The sequence below is a fragment of the Coturnix japonica genome, chromosome 4 (assembly GCF_001577835.2).
Source record: "Coturnix japonica isolate 7356 chromosome 4, Coturnix japonica 2.1, whole genome shotgun sequence".
In the NCBI taxonomy this organism is placed as follows: Eukaryota; Metazoa; Chordata; class Aves; order Galliformes; family Phasianidae; genus Coturnix; species Coturnix japonica.
Window position 1 is genome coordinate 9,515,234 of NC_029519.1, and position 21,846 is coordinate 9,537,079.

Here is a 21,846-nt window from a genome sequence, read left to right on the forward strand (position 1 = left end):
AATTCAAAGCTCCACCCAATTATATATTAATGTTTGGACTTTCAAATATATTAAGCCAAGCTCTTATTTTAATTTCATTGCTGCCTTCTACAGGTTTCTACCTAATTAACTATATTTGAAAAGCTCATGATTTTTTTACCCTGTGGAAGAGCTTAGAGGTAATGTTAGCTATCCTAGCAGATAAGTCTTTTGTTTTGGTAACTCAGGTGACGGATACATTGAAATGCAGTTACCTTCTTCCAGATTCAGAATTGATGAAATGTAATACACAGTACATAAAAAACATCTTTAGAAAATATTGATGTTTTAAGTATTCCTCAGTTAGGTAGAAGAAACAATGAAAATAAATAGCCAAGTGAAACAGAAGAAAACACTTTTTGCCAAATTAATTGATTCCCTTTCCTTGAGGAAACAAATTATGGATTCGGTCCAATTGCTATTACATGAGAGAGCAGGAGCAAAGACTGCAGTGTAGACAGTGCATATTTATTCACATGAATTAATGCACAAATTAAATGGTAATATTTTCCAAAGTAGTGAATGCATATTTTCAAAAGAGATACTTTGAGGAGTCAAAGAGGTTGTTAATGCCTTTAGTCTTTGTGTAACTACACAGGCAGCTTAGTGCGTTCTAAGACTCTTAACAAGGCTTTATGATCAGTCTGTGATCTCTGACTCGTTCAGAGTTTGAGTCCAATTGCCTTTGAGCACTGCCTCAATGTCAGCGGAATGGCCCGGCAGGAAGTGTGCAGTATGTGCTGTTGTGAGGAGTCGGAAGCCTAGAAAACAAATGGGAATGGTTGGAGAGGGCAGATTCCACCACACAAAATGTGACACCAGCATGCTCACTTATTGACTCCAATTTTTTTAAGTGATCCACATGCACAGTTTCACCACCAGAGATTTTCTAGACCACAAGCTCCAGTATCTCTGGAAGGCAGGAAACGGTGGCACTGGCCTAATAGCTACCAAATTTAGAGCATTTCTGAGGCCCTTCAGCTGGAAAGAACAAAGATTTGCATTCATTTCAGTATAACTCCTCCATTTCTCAGAGGTGACAGGATAAAGCACCTGCAAATAACGCTCCTTCACTTGGTGCTCAGCAGCCTGGAATGTTCTGGTTCATTTCTCATAGATAGGAAGGTGTTTACAAATAGCACAGCTTTGCATTAGCTGAACTTGTGTTCAGCAATATTACAGACTCCAATATCATCAGCGAGCTTTTTTATTTCAAACTTATTCTTGTGCATAGAGTTTGTCTCTTCTACTCTTTAAAAGTAAAGAAACAAACAAAAAACAGGAAGGTGATAATGATTTAAAGTGGAGCTAGAAGAGGAATGGGAAATGAGTTGCCAGCGTTAATTACTTCTTGACATCAAGAGGAACTTAAGGCATAGTAAGGTACAAACTGGAGCCATGAATCTGTGTTGGCTGGGCCTACATGCCCCAGGGGAGCAACCCCAGCTATCAGGAAGCACAGAAAGGGCTTTTGTTTTCTCAGAACTAAGAGTGCAGGTTTGGTTCTTCTTTCATGGTGTTCAACTGTCAGGTTAAGAGATGAGGTAGCAGATGCAAAACTGGAACAGCTCTGTCTATACGAGGAGCAAAACGTTCTTCTCTTCCCCATCACCTCCTACCCACCTGAGTGCTTTGCACTTGGACTGCATATTTGCACATGCCAGCTGCATACAAATCAATTTTCTGTTGGCTCACTGCCTAATTTAGGTCATGGGGAGAGACTTGGGGCAACACCAGTGTGGTGATATGCAGATACCCACCGTGCTTCGGACCCAAGTGCAGCCCTTCAAGGTGTTTTCCAGAATGCTGGTATGCTATATCATAGATACAGGGACAGGCTATTTTCTGCATTGTGAAAAATCTAAGGAGTCATTATGCAAACATTAACTCACTAAAGAAATCATTGCTTGCTCTTTCTTAATACTTGATTTTGCTGTTCCTCATTGCAGTGAAAATAATGATTTCAAAGGATGCAACACTAGCCTTTGTGTATATTAATACAGGCTTCCTCTGTGCATCCTAATAGACGTCTGGCAGCTTCACTGGGACTCTATAATTGTCTTTGATTAACCTAGACATAATGATAGGAAGCTGCAAAATTGTAATGGAGATGAGAATGTTACTTAACAAATGGTCTTATCAAGTGTTGGTCTGTGCATCTGTTTGCTGGCTTGCTCCTCAGAAAAGCAGACCAGAATGAACACCAGAGAGCCGCTGAATTGAAATCTAAGAAATGTGAGCTCCAAGTACTTCAGAGAGATGCAGTGAACCATCGTGTTCTTCAAACCATAGGCCACACTCTCTCACTGCAAGTGTGTTTGTATGGTTCTGATTTATAAATTGTTCGTAAAAACAGAGGATTAAGGTCCCTGTTATTTGTCACTTGAAATCTTCAAAGCAGTTCTCAAAGAAAAGGGATGTGATTTTCTAATCAGAGAGACCAGTATAAAGGCAGCCCTGTAAAGGGAACTCTGGCTTAAACTAAAGTCAGGAATTCGAGAACTAAAATCCATGATCAGATTATGCAACCATACCCAAGGTTTACTGATACAAAAGAAAAAGAAATTAAGGTAAGGAAAAATATAACTAGTTCTCATTACTTTGAATGAAATTACACACCTGAATAAAAGGTGACTAGAGATACACACAGATCAGTCTGTGTTCCACAGTTCATTACATCAAGAGGTTTCTTGCACCTCATTTAATAAAAATAATGGGCTCAAGCCCTGTTGTGCAATTTTTCTTTCTGAAAATCAGCAAGAGTTTAAATTATAAAATGTGCTATAATTAACTTTATCAGATGAGTACTGCACCATTGGTAATATTTATAGCCACAGTGAGTGAAAATCTTTTCTAAATTTTAAATTTCTGCTACTGAAATTTTAAATTTCAGCTACACGTTTTAGATAAATTTCAAATATTAACATTGCAGGAGGAATTCCGTGAAAGATATGCATGTGTTTTCTGATTTGGTTTGCTTGCTTGTTCCAATCTATGTTTGCTCATTTGCTTTCTTTTCAGATGCAGAAAGTTTGTAAAATGTTCAAAGCCATCAAAAGGTTCAGTTTTCCATTCATACATGCTAGCTGTGTTCTGCTTCCATCTAGGAAAAAGATCTGAGAACATTATCTGTGACAGTATTTATCAAAGAACTGCCCAGAGATGCCACCATAGTGTAAAAGCTGCAGGATAATTGTTCTGGAGTAGATTTGCCTACTCTGTTCTCTTATACTTCATATCTGACTTCTCTACCTTAGGGATAGCAGCTCTGCTTAGCGTTAAGTATTGCTGAAAATAATGTTTCTTTTAGATATACCTCTTTTAATTAAAAATATTTAAAAAAAAACAAAACAACAGCCCACTGGGGAAATACAACAAAATGATTAAATGTTGCACAGGGATTTTTCATTTGATAGAGATGTCACATCATCTGAAAGAAATCCAAAGCTGATTGTTGACAGAACAAAGGCCACTAAATTCAGCTGTTAGTCTCTATGATGCATTTTGAGAATACTGATTCTTAATTACGATGATTATACGAGGTTTGGTAGATTCGAAGAATGTCTATATTTTAACATCTATTCAGTAAATCTTTAGAATTGAGACAGTCTTCTTCCACAATTTAGAAAACAAATATATGAACAAAAACATGAACAGAAGATGTCAGCGAGATGTTAGCTCTATGCTAAGCAGAACAATAATGCAGAAAAGATAAGTATACTTCCAAAAATTGGATAACAATAGAATTGAGCATTCAGAATTGATTTGCTTTTCTTGTTTTGTAGGTTGACTTCTATGACACTTTTTAATGTCCAAATAGACATTGGTGTGGGTAAAGAAATGTTATAAATGCTGGTAAGCAACTCGCCAAAAATTAGATGCCAACTTGGACCTTGAAGGACAGCTTCACTCCCACTCACTAGTAACTTCCGCAGAAACCTGGACCATTGCATGAATGTATCTATATTGACTTACCAACTGCACATCAGTTTTTAAAGGGTAAAAAGAAACAGATAAAGACATTTCAGATTCTATTATATTTCATTATGTACCTATCAAAACTAACAAGCTATGACTTTAGGAGGGAAACAGCACTTGAAAAGCATTTTATGCTATTAGTTTACTGCTTTACATACTTATAGTAAGAGCAAATCCTGATTTGCATAGAGAATGGAAATTTATATACAAAACAGTCATTACACTATGGAACTTTTGGCTAAAATAGAAAAGCATCAGAAATTCTCATTGTAAACAAAACTGTGTGTGATGTCATTGGCTTCAGTTGAAGATGTGTTACACTTGGACTTAGCCCTTTGTTTATGGATCTCAATTAAAACCACAGTTACAAATGGGAATGCTGATAAGGAAAACTGTGTTATAGTGATATCCATTGAAACCTCAACAAAAGCTTCTTTCAGTAAATACGGTTAAGGACAATGATCTTGGAGATAGAAGAAATAGCACGGTATTGGGTAAGAAAAGTCATGAAGTCAATATCGCATATATTCAGAACGAACTGAAAAGGGAGAAAATGAGATGTCTTAGATCTCTTGGCATCTGTAAACACCAAGAAGACATTACATTTGGGTTAATCTTAAAGCAAAGCAGCCATATAAAGTAAATCTACAGGCTTTCTAAAGTAAATCTACAGGCTTTCTTGGTGTTCTAAAGCATGGAAGATAATAGAAAAGTAATCCTCTTTCTTTTTTGTTAAAGAATGACTTTAAAGTAGGGTGAACTTTTTTTTCCCTCTCACTTTGTAGGATCTATTTTAAATGACCTATTTAAATGTTCTGCAATTATGGTGCTTTTGTGTATATTCCATGCAGACTGAAAAAGGGAATCCCTTGAAGTTATGATATTTTAACCAACCAAAGAAAAATCTTTTTTTTTTCTATCTCACAAAATTCTTTATACAAGGTGTCTTGAAATAGATAAGATAGGTTCATTACAATTGTTGTAATTGTCAGCTTCTGTCAGTTCCATTAGTGGATAAAGGTCTTTCTGAATATTACTCATACTCCTAGCCAAACTCCTAAATTCAGTACAAGCTTCTCTCCCTACTGCTGATCTCTCCAGTCACTTACATTTGTTCTTCAGTTGTTTTATGTGATCCCTGCTAGGGTCTCTCTGTTATGGCATGTCAGGTTGTTGATTTTTTTTTCCCTCATCCCATTGCAATGCTTCTAAATTATTGTACTGATATGCTAACAAATTCTATCACTTATTTCATTAAATATATTTCCACTTACCTTCAGAGCTTGCTGACTTCCAATTTGTCTGACAGGTTATAACTTCATATCCCAGTGAAGACCTGAAATGTATGTCAGAATAACATTCCAGTCATAGATCTTGTAGTTAAGCAGACACACTGCATTTGATTCCTTTGGTTACAGAGAGCATGTCTACAAGCATATTGTCATAAGAGGATTTAAATAAGATTACAATTCTCCCTTAGACTACAATATTTTCAACATTCAGCCATTCATTTAGACTTTACATGTTGATCTCTCTTTGATTATTTCACTATTTAGTAAATATGCTTAAATATTTCTTCTGAAAATTTGATTTCATGGATGTGTGGAAAGAAAATATATAATTCCTTTTTAAATCTTGGAGGGCCTACATGTGAGAAAATGCAGACCTTTTTCTAGCAAAGCAAAGAAGCAATGCTAGAATTTGCTTTTCTCCTTTACTTTTCTATTAAAATTGAATTCTCCTGGATTTACATGACTTTGATTTTACAAAAGACACACAAAATGATTTCACAAGTGCTGTTGCTAGTAGTCAGTCCAGTTTATCCTCCCCTCATACCTCCTCCCATCTGTCTCCCACCATGTGTCTGGGCACTCCCACCAGTGATGACACATACTGGAGCTCTGTATAAGCCAATTCAGTTCCCTTATTTGGCTGAATACTAACATAACCAGGAGAAGAAAAAAAACCCAACACAATTATTTTGAGGTTAGTGAGCTGGATCAAGGAAGGTCTAGTAAATGCCAAATCTGGCACAAAGAAAGATTACCAGTCCCTTTGGCTGCCAGAAGGGACATGAGGAAGAGGAACAAGAGCATGATTTCTTCCCTCTTTCACAAAACTTCCCCATAAGTACATATGTACAAACATAAACACTGCTTGACCCTTCTTACTGACTCCTGTTTTTCCACCATGGCTTTCTAAGCACCCATCTTAGTTTTATCTGTGGATGTCAGGCATACCGTGTCGTTAAAAGCTACGACACCCTCAGCGGCACCAGGACTGCAAGTTTTGTGGCACACCATCAGAATTCTCTTTTCTTTGATGTACTTGTTGAAAAAAAAAAACAAAAAAGAGAGAGAGAGAGAGAGAAAAGAGAGAGTTAAAATCATTTGAAAGACTTCACTGCCCCTTTAATTTTTTAAAGACATTCTCGTGTTTTTCCACCTTCTTTTCAATGGTTCAGGTTCTTTTTCCTTCTGTGTCCATGCAGTGGAGAGCACTACAGACCTGCCTCTACATATTTCTGTGCTTAAGCCTTTGTTAAGACAAGGGAGGTTTCATTTTGTTTGATTCTGGGCCATTCTGAATTAGTTGCTCAGGCCTTGGAGACAAGTATGTGGAGCAGCCAGCTAATGCAGAGACTTCTCTCGTCAAGGATGGTCTGGAATTCTCAAAGATGACACGTCCATATAAACCACAGTCTCTTCCCTGATCATTTTGATTTGGCAACACAATGTTGTTCAAAGCAAACATCCCTGGTTTCTTGTTCAGCATTTGTTCCCTGAAGCTTGTTTATATCAGGCAAGTGTTGGTCTGTAATCATTAGGTTTAAGAAAATGTCACCACACAGTTAATGAAGTAGATGCAGTTTTTGCTCTCTTGAAAGACCACAGATCTACTTTCCTTTGCATCAGATGGTGATAGGAAAGCTAGAATATGCCTCCCTTTTTAAAAAACAATAATAAAAAGTCTGTCAGCTTATGAGCCTTCAGGCCTCATGGAGATCATTATGGAAATTAATACAAAATGTTAAAGTAGAGGAAATTAGGGCAGCTGCAAAAGAAACCCCAGAAGCAAAAGGGGATTAAAGTAGAGCAACAAGCAAACATACGATATCTTAAATTTGCTTCAGATATTTCTCTCCTAGTATAACTTGTTCCCTAAACCAAGCAACAAGTATGATACACTAGTTTATTCTGTAGATGTATATTCATTCTGCCACTACTGTCTTTTAGCTGCTGAGAAAAGGTACAGTAATACTTGAAGGGGTGATCCTTGCAGTGAACAGTGACACTACAGTTATAACACAAGTTGCTCTGCACCCATTCTCTGCTCTATAATGTCACAGCTTGAAGCTCTCCATCCAAGTGTCAGCACCAGCTTAAACTTCAACAAAAGCAAGGTTGGTTTTTTTTCACTCTAGATTAGATGACAATTTACTTTACTCTGATTCGTCATACAGCTCTTGAATGAGAAAGTTCTTGAACTTTCTAAGACAAAAAGTAAGAGACTTTTCTACTTGCAGTAAATTGATGAGGGTTATATGATCCACCTTCATTCATATGAGAGACTTGTGGAATTCCAGGAGTTGACACTGGATATTCTCACATGTGAGTAAAACTTGAGGCAGTGTGAATTAGAGTATTCCAAATAAATTATCCTGTTAATGTCAAGTGACCTTAACCCATCTAAACCTGACCAGAAGCCTAACAGGTATGGCATTCATGTCATAAAAGATAGCCCCTGCTCCATTGTAGTAGACAAGATGAGTTATTAGAAGCAACCAAAGTAACAAGCCTTGTCACACAATACATTTTCTCCCTTCTTAGAGCACCTTTTTTCTTCCTGTCCTACATCATATCCAACCACAGTCAATTTTTCTTTTTTTAAAAAAAACAAAACAAACCAAAACAAATAACTTGCTATTTCTCAACAGTACACAGCCTTAGTTGTACTGCTGAGTTTATTTGGGGAATATGAAGTATTATTTCCCAATTAAGTATATTCAATAATATTAGAGTTATCTAGTATGGAATCCTTATTGTAAATACAGTACTTTTTCTGAGAAATCAGTTTACTGAGCAGTTTCTTCAGCTGAGCTGGGCAGGACCACAGCTGCTTCTAGTATCTATTATTCTGTTTTTTTATTAGGGAACAATATCTCAGATAAGTTCTGCATTCATTGGGGGATTTTGTTTGTTTGTTTGTTTGTTTTTTCTGATTTCACACTTTTCATTGTCTCAGAGAACAGAGGGATAGGCCAAGCTTGGTGGTAGCCTCTAACAGTGAGCTGAAGGTTAAACTATCCCTGCATAAATGAGCACAGAGAAAGGAAATAAGTAAATGTGTACTGATGGCATTGCACTGACGTTTTGCAATTTAGTGAATAAATGCCCATGCACGGTGCTCTGATGGCAAAATCTGGCAAGAGTGTTGTTATGGGGCTGGACATCCCCTCAGGCTGAGTTTACAAAGAGAATAAAACAGCAGATCCAATACCAGCAGCGTGCCTACTTTTATCAGACTTTCAAGGAACTGACTCACTGTTAATGAGAGGGAAAAGAGAGAATGGAAAATCCCTACCAATTCCTGCTGACAGTATGCATTTATGGCAGAGTTCTCTCAGGTGATGCTTTCCTGGAGCAGGTGATCAGTTATTTGTTGCACACTGAACAGGGCTCCCAGATGAACTGGAGTGAGTTAGGTGGAAATAATTATGGAGCCAAGCAGAGACATGTATTTGACAGCATTTCTTCCACATTATTTAGCACAGTACTCTTTCACAGTGGTTCTGTCTTCAGTGTATTGCAGATTCTCCCTGTTTCCTATCACGCTGTACCTTTAAAAGGATGCACATGCAGAGACTCACTCCAGTACATGCAATTTTGAAGGATGCTCTCCCTCCCCCTCTTCTGACAGACTGGCAAAATACACAGAAGAGGACAATGAGTAGAGTTATTGCCTTTCTTTTTTTCTCTCCTCAAAAGGTGATGTCTTATCAGTTCAATACCTATTTTAAGACACTTTAGTAGAGTCAGAGTTGTATTTTACTGTGTTGGGTGTTGTTTGCTGAGTGTGGTAGCTACCGATTTAACTGAGAGCAGAACCATGCTGTAGGATTGTAAAACAGAGATTGTTTAACTATGGAAAATTCATAAGCAAACAAATCCCACATTAACCTTTATTTTCCTATTCCAAGAAGGCTTGCTCACAGCTGGCCAGCACATAAGTCAGCACACCAATGAGGAAGGCATGCTCCCTGGCTGGTCACGAAGACTGCAATTTCTTGTCATGATCTGATTTCAAGAGCCACAGGTTTTTGGACAACCAGTATTGCTCGTTAGCTCAAACTGGAGGGGTCTAGCTCTGTTTTCATTCTCAGGATGACAACAGACAAAGAGAGCAGAGAGAGCAGAGACACATCCTTCAGTGCCTGTAGAAAAAGCATTTAGGATGCCCTTACAGCCATAGGCAGTATAAAGGTTGGCCATAAGCCCTTCTACCAAACAACCCACACATGCAGCCCCTGTTCACATAATCTATCTTGAAATATACTGGCAAATCCCCCCAAGAACAAGTAAGATGTTTAGCTCCTGTTTCCCATCAGTTAATTTCTCAGGAAATTACCATGGATGAAAGAAAGCAATTTATGGCACAAAACTTCTCTTGACTTTAGTTGAAGTCCTTCATGCATGTGTGTCCAGCAACTTAAGAAAAATGCTCTCCAGTTTTGTGCTTTTGGCATTAGATTCAGCAACTGCACTGGCCTTTGCATTGCGATTATTCTTTTACAGGTGTCTGAAGTTTTATCCAGATCTCAAAGAAGGGGATACAGCCAAGTGATTCTAGGGTGTAACCCCTTGAAGTGAATTTTTCCTTACGCACATTATCATCTTGGATCATAGCCTTCACTTGTGCTTATGTTACACTTTATCCTCACATTGGTTTTGTTCGTTGTCCTGATGTTGTTTTGAGCCCTAATCTTAGAGAGTCTAACATGATGCAAGTTAGGATAAGTGGCCAAAGTCACTTAAATAAGATTTGGAGGAGGAGTTATTTTTCAAGACTACAAATTAGAAGTAAATATTAAAATATGACATACTAAAATCCGAACAATTAAATTCAGTTGTGTAACTAAGTTTTATTTTCAGATAAGTTCTACAACATCATAAACATATGTCATTGCCAATGACCTCTTATAATAGAGACATCAAAATCTATTTCGCTGTAGCACAGTTTCAGTTCTCTTTGATGCTTACTCATTTCCTGGTTTACTAGGCTGAAATATGATCTATTGGGATCTTTTGGGCTGCTCCAAAAGTAATGTCTCTTATTTTAGTAATATCGGATCATGATGTCAGAGGTGGACATTGGTGGTATGGCAGTAGAGTTTGAACCTTCCCACCAACATCCCATGACATTTTGTTGCTGTGTGACAGATGGCAGCGGAGGGGTAATCTGAAAAATGGTGTCTGACATGGAAGTGTGTATGAAGCAAAGGGGTAGAACTGAATTCCTCCATGTGGAAAAAATGGTGCCCACTGATATTCAATGACACTTGATGAAAGTTTATGGATACCAACAGTGGATGTGAGCACAGTGAGGCTGTGGATGCTGTATTTCTGCAGTGGCATCAATGACAGCGGGTCATCCCTGCTGGTGCAGATTGTTATGAGCGTGGTATGCAGGCTCTTGTTCATTGCAGGTGAAAATGCAAAGCTGGTAGTGGTGACTGTGTTGAAAAAAAGTGTTTTGTAGCTGAGAATTTGCTCTATGAAATAGTTATTGTGCTCTTTGTATAAGTTGTTGTTTCCATGGAAATAACTAGGAGGCATTACTTTTGGAGTGATCCACATACTGTTATGCTCTATGTTTGGTTTTTGATTCAGCTTCTACACTTAGAATGGCAGTAGGAGTAGTGATGTGCCTCTGAGATTGCTTGTATGCAGTTCTATCTACTAAATGAGCAAGACAGTGGTTTAACATCCAGCTTAATATAACTGGTTAAAGGAAAGCGGACCTTCATCTTTATACGTGCATTTCTATGCCTGTGAAAATATACCTATAGACCATATGTTTTCCAAAGGGAGTTTTATGATAAACCTTTGCTCTCTGTTTTGTAAGTTCATTCAAATAAAGAGTTGGAGAAATTTAGCTTAACACTTATATGCAAATCCTTGTAAGTAATGCACGCATTCCCTTTTATGTGAACACTACTTTGTTAATAGCTCAATAATTAAGGGAGTTTACATTTTAAACACTTCAGTTTTTAATTGGCTGAATATTAATCACAGATCACTTTCAGTTCTGTTGTGATATGCAAATTATTGATGTCTCAGATGTATTTGTTTTCAGGTATCAGTCTATCCACATCATGCAAAGTAACATTCTGCAATTATTTCAATTAGATGCAGCCAGCCTTCAGAGCAAGCTATGTATTTCATTCCTGCCAATGAAGAGAGCAGTTGCTGTTTTCCACCCCTCATGTTTACTGCCCAGAACTACCACTCACAAGCAGTATGGGGACAATGCATAAGCAGTTAGTTATCTACCTGAAGTACGTTCGCATTCACAGTAAAGGACAAACAGTTGAACTCCTCTTGCAAGACGTCATTTGGTTAACTGGTCCTTCTGTCTGGGAAGGAGATGTCACCTTCTTTGGGGGTTTTAAAAATCACATTAGAAAACATAAATAGGAGTTCTTAATCAGCAGAATCTGCTTTGCACAAGTGCCATAGCATTAGAGGAATTTTACATCAGACTGCAGCTGTTACCTAAGCAGAAGCGGAATTCCACCTAGCCACAAAGAACGAGGCACACGAATAGCTGCGTTGTCTCAAGACCGGGTCGCTCGCATCTCCTCACAGCGGTTTTGTTCCATAATTGCGATTCACATTAAATGCAGTAAATGTTAACCATCCTGCCCACTCAGTTTCCACCTCTACTTTTGTTTCAAGGCGGGGGAGGAGGGGGGGGGCAGCCTCCAGAAAAGCCGGGGAGGGGCGGGGGGAAGGGGGCAGGGGGTTTCCTTTCTTTCCCCTCCTTTTCCCATCCGCGGCGCGCAACCCGGCTCTGTGCGGACGGGGGCGGGATGGCCCCGTCGCGGCTGTGCCCGGGACCGCACTTGTAGCTGCGGCCGCCCCATGGCAGCCCCGCGGTGCCCGGCCCGGCAGCGGGGCCCCGCGGCTCACACCGCCCCGGAGGGCACCTCCCGCCGCTCCGCTGCTGCGTGATCTCCGCGGGGTTCTCTCCGGGAAAGGTAACGGCGGCGCAGCTCCTCCCAGCGTGCGGGAGCGGCTGCGGGATCGCTTCCCCGGAGCGGCGTCTCCTTCCCCTCCGAGCAGCGCTCGGTGCGTGCGTGTGTGTGTGTGTGTGTGTGTGTGCGCGGCGAAGGGGAGGGGGCTCACTCTGCGTGCAAGGGGTGGGCGAGAGCAGTGCGATGGGAGCGGGCGCCCGTGTGCAGTGGGATCCTCTCCCCGTGTGCGTGCGGGGGACAGCGGTGTCGGGGCAGGGCTCGGCGGGGCGGTTGCTGCATGCGGAGGAGCCCGCCGGGGTACCGCAGCGCCGGGCTTCGCATCGTTCCGTGCTTCGGCACCCGACGCGGCCAACGGGGCACACCCGGGCGGGCTCCCGGCTGCACCCGGCGCTCGGTGCGTGCGCGGAGCTGCCGGAGAGGAGGTCCCTCGTGGGGAGAGCGGCGGAGCAGAGCGGGGCCGTGGGGAGCCCGACTGCCGAGGTAGGGAAGGCGCCGAGCTCGCCGCGGAGCGCCGCTGGGAGCATCGCCGGGGGCGGGCGGGAGCCCCGCTGGGCGTGTGAGTGCGGGCGGGGACGGGGCCGCGGAGGGGCTGCGTTTGTGTCGGCGTTTTAATAGCTCCTGATTATTCCGAAGGTCTTCTTATTACTGCTGTTATTTTAAGGGGGGAGAGGGGGGGAGGGCAAAGCCGAGGTGGCAGTGCTTCCTGCCGGACCTTCTCCGTTCGCATCTTCCTGGAGCCCCGGGCTAGCGGCTCCGCACAGCGCTGCCTGCTCGCTTCCCTTCCCTTCCGGCGGAGTGGCTGCGGCCGGGATAACCGCTGGAGGTGTGGATGGGCTGGGGGACGGGATCTGTGCAGTGTGAATTCTCTGCGTGATGGACTTTGCAAAGGTGCGGGAAGAGGGTGGGGGAAGTGCGGCTGTACCTTGTTGCGAAGGGCTGGAAGGGACGAGGGGCTGCATCGCCGCGTTGTGCCTGATCCAAGCCGGAGTGTGCGCGGTGTGTGAGCGCCTGCGTCCCTCCTGTGTTCCCCCGCCGGGAGGCAGAGGGCGACGGGGCGCCCGCGATAGAGGGGAGCCGGCAGCAGTCGAGCCGGCTCCGGCCATCGTGTTGCGGCAAAACATTGCGGTATGTCTGCACTCCTGGCCGGGCTTGCGACCCGCCGGCAGCGCCGCGCAGTGCCCCCGCTCGGCACCGGCCGGGCCCCGGGGCAGAGGAAGAGGAGGGGACCCGAGCGTGGGCGAGGCAGGGATACGGAGGGGAGGATGGAGCGGAGTGGTGCGGACGTGGGGCTGCCTCCGGGCATGGGGCTGCCCCCTGGCCGGGAGCCTGCGGGAGTTAACAGCAGCTGCTCCGCTCTCTCTGCTCTCTGTGGTCCCTCTCCGGGGCCTCCTTGACCCCTTCAGCTATCCCTTTCTCTCTCCCTTTCTTGCTGCCTCTGTTTTCCCCCTCCCTCTTGTCCTTCTGTCTTCCCTTCCTTGCTCTCTTGTCCCTCCTCTGCCCTCCCCTCCAGGTTCCCCAGCGCATCCTTCGCTCCCTGTGGCTCCGATTCCCCTTCCTCCTGCTGACTCCTGCTTTCTCCACTTCCATCCCAGCTTCCTCCTTTCAACTCGGTGGCTTCCCACGGCGGGAAGTGAGAGGGACAACAAGTTGGGCACTGGGGCAGTGGGGAAGGTGGGGGGAGCAATGCATCGATTATTGACTGATTTGCTAAAGGGAGTGGGAGAACTAGCTTCTGAAATGCTCTGGCTCCAGTTCTGTGTGAAAAATGGCAGCTCAGCTGGATGGGCTGTACATGAAGGCTTCTTGAAAGCCACCTCTGTATCAGTGCAGGATGAGAGCAAATTACATAACATTTTGCAAGAAAAGAAAAAAAGGAAAAAGTTCTTCTCAGGTTTCAGTAGTGTCAGACTGATGAACTGCGACTTACACCCTGCGAATCAGGGTATTGTTATTCTGGGGGATGGGGCTGAACGCCTGTGCATGCTTCTTCCATACCTGTGTGCTTCCATTGGTCCCCCACGGCTGATCTTCTCATTTTCTGGACAGTTCATTGTATTTCTGTGATCAATTTGCTTCTTATCTATTCAAACGAGGTATGCTGAGCAACAGAAGCAGGGTGTGTGCATGCCTATGCATCCCTTGAGTGAATTTCACTATTGTAGTGATGATAGTCTGTATGGTTTGATGCTATAGATACCTACACTGAGTACTGGCATTGCTTTCTGTGACGGCATCTTCATCTTTTCTATGTTGTGCTTTCCCAACTCAGATATTTGGGCGCGCGTAACATTAGCATTTGTGTTTAATATCCCTGAAATGCATGGCAGTGTATGAGCAGTGCAGTATCGGGGAAAGTATACATGCATAAAATTGGAATCTCCTTTGGTTATTTCACTTTGTTAGTTATGCATGTGTGTCATGTACAGCAGATAGGAATATTTGACAGACCTTACAGTTATTTGTATTTATCTACATCAATTTACATTCTGTGTTTGAAATTCTAGCTCTTGTGTATTTGATGTTAAAATCTTTCACGTTGTTCTAAATTCAATGCTTGTAGTTTATCTATAATCCTTGGCAGATACAGTAGCTTGGTGGAATACAATTTTTAGCCCAAACGACTTTTTGGAACAATGACAACTGAAAAACGTTTTCTCTTTTCTTTCCTTCTTTCTTCCTTAGATACTTTGTCTTTGTTCAGGAGCCTAAGGTTGCTTGCTGATCACAAGAAGATGTTTCTGTGGCTCTTTCTGGTTCTGTCATCTCCAGTTTCTTCTACAACTGCAGATGCTGATATATCTGTGGAAATTTGCAATGTTTGCTCCTGTGTTTCGGTTGAGAATGTACTCTATGTCAACTGTGAGAAGGTTGCAGTCTACAGACCTAATCAGCTTAAGCCGCCGTGGTCTAATTTTTACCACCTCAACTTTCAAAACAACCTGCTAATTATTCTATATCCAAATACCTTTCTTAACTTTACACACGCGGTGTCCCTGCAATTGGGTAATAATAAGCTGCAGAACATTGAGGGAGGGGCCTTTTTGGGTCTTAGTGCGTTAAAACAGTTGCACTTGAACAACAATGAATTAAAGATTCTCCGAGCTGACACTTTCCTGGGCATAGAGAACTTGGAGTATCTCCAAGCTGACTACAATTTAATCAAGTTTATTGAACGGGGAGCCTTCAATAAGCTTCACAAGCTGAAAGTCTTGATCCTTAATGACAATCTGATTTCATTCCTTCCTGATAATATTTTTCGATTTGCTTCTCTAACCCATCTGGATATACGAGGGAATCGAATACAGAAGCTTCCATACATTGGAGTTCTGGAACACATTGGACGAATTGTCGAATTGCAGCTGGAAGACAACCCCTGGAATTGTACTTGTGATTTGTTGCCTTTGAAAGCATGGCTGGAGAACATGCCCTATAATATCTATATTGGAGAAGCTATCTGTGAAACACCCAGTGACTTGTACGGAAGGCTGCTGAAAGAAACCAATAAGCAAGAGCTGTGCTCCATGGGGACGGGGAGTGATTTTGACGTACGCATTCTCCCTCCCTCACAGCTGGAGCCCGGTTACAGCACTCCAAATGGTCACACCACTCAAACGTCAGTGCACAGATTAGTCACAAAGCCGCCGAAGACTACAAATCCTTCGAAGATCTCGGGGATAGTAGCAGGCAAAGCACTGTCTAATCGCAACCTCAGTCAAATTGTATCCTATCAGACCAGGGTGCCTCCTTTAACTCCTTGCCCGGTTCCCTGCGTTTGCAAAACACATCCTTCTGACTTGGGATTGAGTGTAAATTGCCAAGAAAGAAATATAGAGTCAATGGCTGAACTCCTACCAAAACCGTTAAATGCCAAGAAATTGCATGTAAATGGCAATTATATTAAGGATGTGGACACTATGGATTTTGTTGAATTTGAGGGGCTGGATTTACTCCATTTAGGCAGCAATCGGATTTCGGCGATCAGAGGAGAAGTTTTCCGCAACCTTACAAATTTACGGAGATTGTATCTCAATGGCAATCAGATAGAGCGTCTGAGCCCAGAAATGTTTGCTGGCCTCCACAACCTGCAATATCTGTATTTGGAATACAATGTCATTAAAGAAATCTTAGCAGGCACCTTTGACTTGATGCCGAACTTGCAGTTGCTGTACCTGAACAACAACCTTCTGCGAAGCTTGCCAGCATACATTTTTGCCGGGGCACCACTTGCCAGGCTGAATCTGAGGAACAATCATTTCATGTATTTACCTGTAAGTGGCGTTCTTGATCAGCTAAAATCCCTTACACAAATTGATTTGGAAGGTAATCCATGGGACTGCACTTGTGATTTAGTTGCTTTGAAACTGTGGCTTGAAAAATTAAATGAAGGTATTGTGGTGAAGGAATTAAAGTGTGAAACGCCTGTACAGTTTGCTAACATTGAACTTAAGTCTCTGAAAAATGAGATACTCTGTCCTAAACTTTTAAACAAGCCATCTGCTCTGTTCACTAGTCCTGTCCCCGCTGTCTCTTTTACGACACCACTGGGACCGGTTAGGAGTCATCCTGGTGGCCCAGTTCCACTGTCCATCCTAATTTTAAGCATATTAGTTGTGCTTATTTTAACAGTGTTTGTTGCTTTTTGTCTTCTTGTTTTTGTGCTTCGGCGCAACAAGAAACCAACTGTAAAGCATGAAGGGATTGGAAATCAAGAATGCAGTACTATGCAACTGCAGCTAAGAAAGCACGATCACAAATCAAACAAAAAAGACGGATTAGGCGCAGAGGCCTTCATTCCTCAAACCATTGAGCAGATGAGCAAAAGTCATACGTGTGGCTTAAAGGAGTCTGAAACGGGCTTCACGTTTGCTGATCCACCAGGGCAAAAAGTCATTCTGAGAAATATGAATGACAAGGAAAAGGATTTATTGCATGTGGATTCCAGAAAAAGACTTAGCACAATCGATGAACTGGATGAGCTATTCCCTGGGAGGGATTCCAATGTATTTATTCAAAATTTTCTCGAAAGTAAAAAAGAGTACAACAGCATAGGGGTGAGTGGCTTTGAAATACGTTACCCAGAGAAACAGCAAGACAAAAAAAACAAGAAATCTCTAATAGGTGGTAATCATAGTAAAATTGTAGTAGAACAAAGGAAAAGTGAATATTTTGAACTAAAAGCTAAACTTCAAGGTTCACCTGACTACCTACAAGTCCTTGAAGAACAAACAGCTTTGAATAAAATATAGGTCATGCAATCTAATTGCCTACAGTGGACATTTATTTAATGATGAAAGTGCCTTTTGTTGACTTCTAACTTCCAAATACTATATTATATTGGTAGGCATAGAGGCAGGTGTATTCGAGGGTGTCTGATTAACTGTAGCTGCATATGATTTGTCAATTAGAGGAGAATTTCCTTAGTAGATTTTACTACATAAAGCTCATGCCCCGTGGAATCCTGTAGGGATACTGCAAACTCTATTGCCAAAGGGATGCTTTATACACGTTACACTGAATTTAACCTCAAGAGGCATATATGTTTTGTACCTTAAATGCAAAACCATCGTCTCCTTGTGATTTGTTAAAGCAAACACAAGAAACTTGGTACTGGTGTTCATACCTCAGCTGGGTCCTTCATCCTGCACGTGGATTTAAGTTGGTGGAACTGGAGTAATCCTTTTGTGGTGTTGTAATGGCACTGTTTAAAGATTATCTGAAAAGTAACAAGCATGCAAAGAGAGAACATTCGATAGTATGTGTAAATTGGTTACATTTATGGCCTGCATCTTGAAACCACTGGAATTATAATGTTAAATTGTGCAAATATTTGTTTAAAAATATACCATGAATTACATACCTGCGAAATAAATTCGACCACTTGAAGCATACATGTCTATACATAACATTAACAAAAAAAAAAGGAAAAAAAAAAAGGAAAAGAAAACAGATCAACTTGACTTCTGCGGTATTTGTGGCATCTGAAGAAAATATTTGCTGTTTATGCAGAAACCGTTGTAAGACTCATCTCCAATTAAACCTAAAGTTCCTTCTCAGTTATGTGAAAAAAACTTGCAACCTAACAGGTTGTCCAAAATTGTCGAAGTGCTTACCGTGTGAGCGTAGCAGAAATTATTTTTGTAATATAATTCATATTTATGAAATACTTTGTATACTAAATAGGAAAATATGTACTCCTTAATATGTATTTAATATGCCTGACTTGTTTTCCTGATCGCAATGCATTAATCATTCGATATAAATAAAAGCAGAACAATATACCAAACTGAAACCGGGGGATGTAATGTATAGAGTAATCCGGAGTTAAGTGATCAGGTATCATAATAATAAAATTGTTCTGTACTATTCTTGTGAAATTAGCATACTATCTTATTTCAGATTTGGTACCAATGGTGCATTTTGAAATAGATTCATTAGTTTTTTAGTATTGTGTCTCAGGCAATTATTTTGCCACCAGTCGTCTTGCTTTTCAGGGTTTTACAGCTTAATCTGAGTAGTTTTCACTATGTGTATTTACAGGAATTCACGATAAAGGTAATATTTTCATTGTATATGCATACAGTTTCTGTTCTTACCTGTCTGGCTTCCGTCAGTCAGAAAAAAAAAAATTAAGAAAAAGATCAGAAGAGTAAACAATATAGCAAGTCACTTCTATTTAAAAACACGGTGTAAAATAAATATAGTGGTCTCAGCTCAGAGTATTGTGTATCTCGTATCTAGAGAGTGAAACTTGCATTTGTGAAAGCTGAATGTGAATAGCTAGGAAGAAACAGTATTCAGGAGAATGGAAAATCCCCACTTATCTCACTTAGTAGATGGTACCTTGAGATAAGGGTTGAGATATATTGCTGAAGCATCATACAGAAAATCTGCACTGTGAGATTAACAAAAGTTCCTTGACATGAACAGGAATTTTTCCATTCATTTCAAAGAGCTTTGGATTAGACCCTCTATCTCCTTTGCTTCCAGAACTGTGTTGTTTTTGGTTTTTTTCTTTTCTAAATCCTCATCCACATTTTATAATCAACACATAAATCAATCAAGATTACGAGAATGTAAATACTAACATTTGTCATGAATGTGAAACGAGCAACTGTTACAGCAAGACCCAACAGTACCACTGTGGAAAAGGCTATGTCAGCTCTTTCCTTTAGAAACCACTAATTTCAGGGCTTTATGGCACTGCTGTAAAATTTTTATTCCGGAATGATACTTGGCAAACAGCCTGCAGTATATTTTGACAAAGATTCCAAAAAAAAAAAAAAAAAAAAAAAAAAGGAAAAAAAAAGAATACTCACACTGCTTCTTTATTCCAGGGAAGGCAAAACAAAAAGACATTCTTCTACTTGCAGGCATTCGTTTCTGCTCTTGTAACTTAGAAAGAGGGTTATTTTATTCTTTTATCCATGGTATGAAGTATATAAACGACTGCAGATAATAAAATGATAACAGATTAATGAATGGCTGGATTTCTTTCAAAAAGCTGCTGCTGTCCATGCACAATAATTTACTTCCTTCAAGCTGTCACAGGGATTTTCAGGAGATGGACGTATGCATTTCTGGCATAAAAAGCTCTTAGTTGCCCAGTAACACAATACATGGCCAACACTCAAATGAGAACATTTGAGCTCGTTGCGTTGAGAGTGTGTGGATTAAGGAGTTGGTAAGGACACATTGCCATGAGAGACCATTAATGGCTCCACCGTCTGGCTGAGGATAATGGATCCTGGGGCTGCCCTGCGCAGCACTGCATGCCTCGAAGGATGTGTCAGTGTTCACAGGGATTTGCCAAGGGATTTTCCAAAGCATGAGGCTTCTGACATGCTTCAGTGTATTGTCAGAGGCAGTGGTGTCCCATACCAGTCTGTTGAAGTCATGTATGAATGTAGAAGCAAATTTGCTACTACTACAAAATGATGTAAACCCGATACACTTACAATGAGCATGGCCCTGAGTTAGAACACTTAAATTCCTAAACTTAATCTCTTTTTCTTTTTTTTTTTCCTCCCTACCTATGATCTTCTGTTCCCTAAGACAGGAAGAACTGAGCCATTATGCTGTACCATTACATTGGGTCAGATTTTCCTACCCTTTGAGGTCCCAGTCTCATAAAGCCTTTAAACTGAAATTGTGTATGGAGTTGTTATTCTTGAGATAATAACATAGTTCCTGCCCTTAAGTGGGTCTTAGGTGGTATTGTGTTGTTGACTTCCAAGAGAGCAGGCACAGCAGTGTTGCGTATAATGCATAGATCCTCTCTAACTACAAGCTGGTGGTTGCTCTGTGTCCTCAAGTTGTTCGTTGACCATTCTGGGATTATGCAGCTGAATGTGGATTCACCAGCATAAAGATTGCACAATCTGGACCTTCCTGTAGAAACTGTCTCTGGATGTTTTACATTTGTGGTGCAATACGTAGGCATAATACTGTGAGTAAAGAATGCAGAAGTTGGCAAAGCACTATATTTCCGTGGCACTGTTACTTTGAACCTTAATATCAGTTTTATTTCCTCCATGTTTCAAAACAGTGTATGCATCTGTACAGCAGTTTTAGTGTAACATCCATTCAAATCTACAGTGAGTTGTTCTGAGAAAGTGGCTCTTCGGAAGTGGCTGAACAGATGTTTGTTTTATCGGTTTGAGTGGCCATGATTGTAAAATGGCTGTTAAGACCCATATACATAAACTCAATCAGTGGTGGTGTTAACATAACCTGTTGTGTTCATTGTATTATAAAGAAGTTTACATTTTTAAACAAAAATCAATAAAGTGTAATCATTTCCTTGAAAAAAAAGGTGCAATTTTATCAGGAAGCATCTGCTATGGTACAAGAATGTGAGGCCATTTTGTGAGTTACATTTTGCATTTAGTGTTCAAGATCGACAGCGATATAGAAATCTAGCATAGTAACATCTCTTTAAAAGTGATTTTTATTTGAAAAAAGCCATAATGACATTATAAATGATAAAAGGCATGGCCTCATGAAAAAAAAAATGTTAACAGATGTGTCAGAATCAACAAAACCCATCCAGAACTTGATGGTAGTATAATGTCTATTATATCTTTTGCATGATTTGTATATTGATATTGTATGAAATGAACACAGTGAGGGTTTTGGTTTTTTTTTTGTTTTTGTTTTCATTGTTGTTGAGTATTTTTGTTTGCTTGTTTTGTGGGTTGATTTCTTTACTGGTTGCATCCAAAGAGTTGGGTAGGAAATATCAAAAGAATGTATTTATAATCACTCTATTTTTAAATAAAATAAAGAAAACAAAATATATTGGTTTTATCCTGCTTCAATCATTATTATCCTTGATTAGCTGATAATATAAAACTTACTAAGTCTAGTCCAACATGTGCATAAGTGGTAAATAAACAGATGTTAACAAAGATGGTAATAAATGTACAGAGGTTCTAAGCGAGAGAGAAACTCACCAGTGGTGATGCCTTCGCTGAGGAAGCTGGGGCGGTCTTCACTGCAGAGCGATGTCCAAGAGATGCTGCCTCAGTGAGGGTCAGCCCTTAAATGAGGTGTCAGAGGAGGTGGAGTCGAGCTCCACCCCTTCCTGGAGCACA

At 41.0% G+C, this 21,846-nt stretch overlaps 1 protein-coding gene and 1 long non-coding RNA gene across 8 annotated transcripts in view; one reads left to right on the plus strand and one right to left on the minus strand.

Annotated features, from left to right (window-relative positions):
• The window catches only part of LOC116653361, an 80,070-nt gene extending 68,079 nt beyond the window's left edge, over positions 1 to 11,991 (minus strand). Inside the window, exons 1-3 of the long non-coding RNA XR_004307003.1 lie at positions 11,550 to 11,991; positions 6,237 to 6,323; positions 5,271 to 5,332 (exon numbers count right to left, since the gene is read on the minus strand). This is a non-coding gene — a long non-coding RNA (uncharacterized LOC116653361). The remainder of the gene's footprint in view (positions 1 to 5,270; positions 5,333 to 6,236; positions 6,324 to 11,549) is intronic.
• Positions 11,992 to 12,036: 45 nt separating this feature from the next.
• Positions 12,037 to 21,546, plus strand: SLITRK4 (SLIT and NTRK like family member 4). 7 transcript variants are annotated; one of them, XM_015860689.2, is made up of 2 exons: positions 12,037 to 12,256; positions 14,936 to 21,546. In XM_015860689.2, the coding sequence occupies exon 2, from the start codon at positions 14,986 to 14,988 to the stop codon at positions 17,497 to 17,499; it is 2,514 nt and encodes an 837-aa protein (XP_015716175.1). In that variant the 5' UTR covers positions 12,037 to 12,256; positions 14,936 to 14,985; the 3' UTR covers positions 17,500 to 21,546. The 7 variants fall into 7 exon arrangements, with proteins under 7 accessions (XP_015716175.1, XP_015716173.1, XP_015716174.1 ...); XM_015860687.2 differs by lacking the exon at positions 12,037 to 12,256 and adding an exon at positions 12,258 to 12,347; XM_015860688.2 differs by lacking the exon at positions 12,037 to 12,256 and adding an exon at positions 12,375 to 12,733.
• The last annotated feature ends 300 nt before the right edge of the window (positions 21,547 to 21,846 follow it).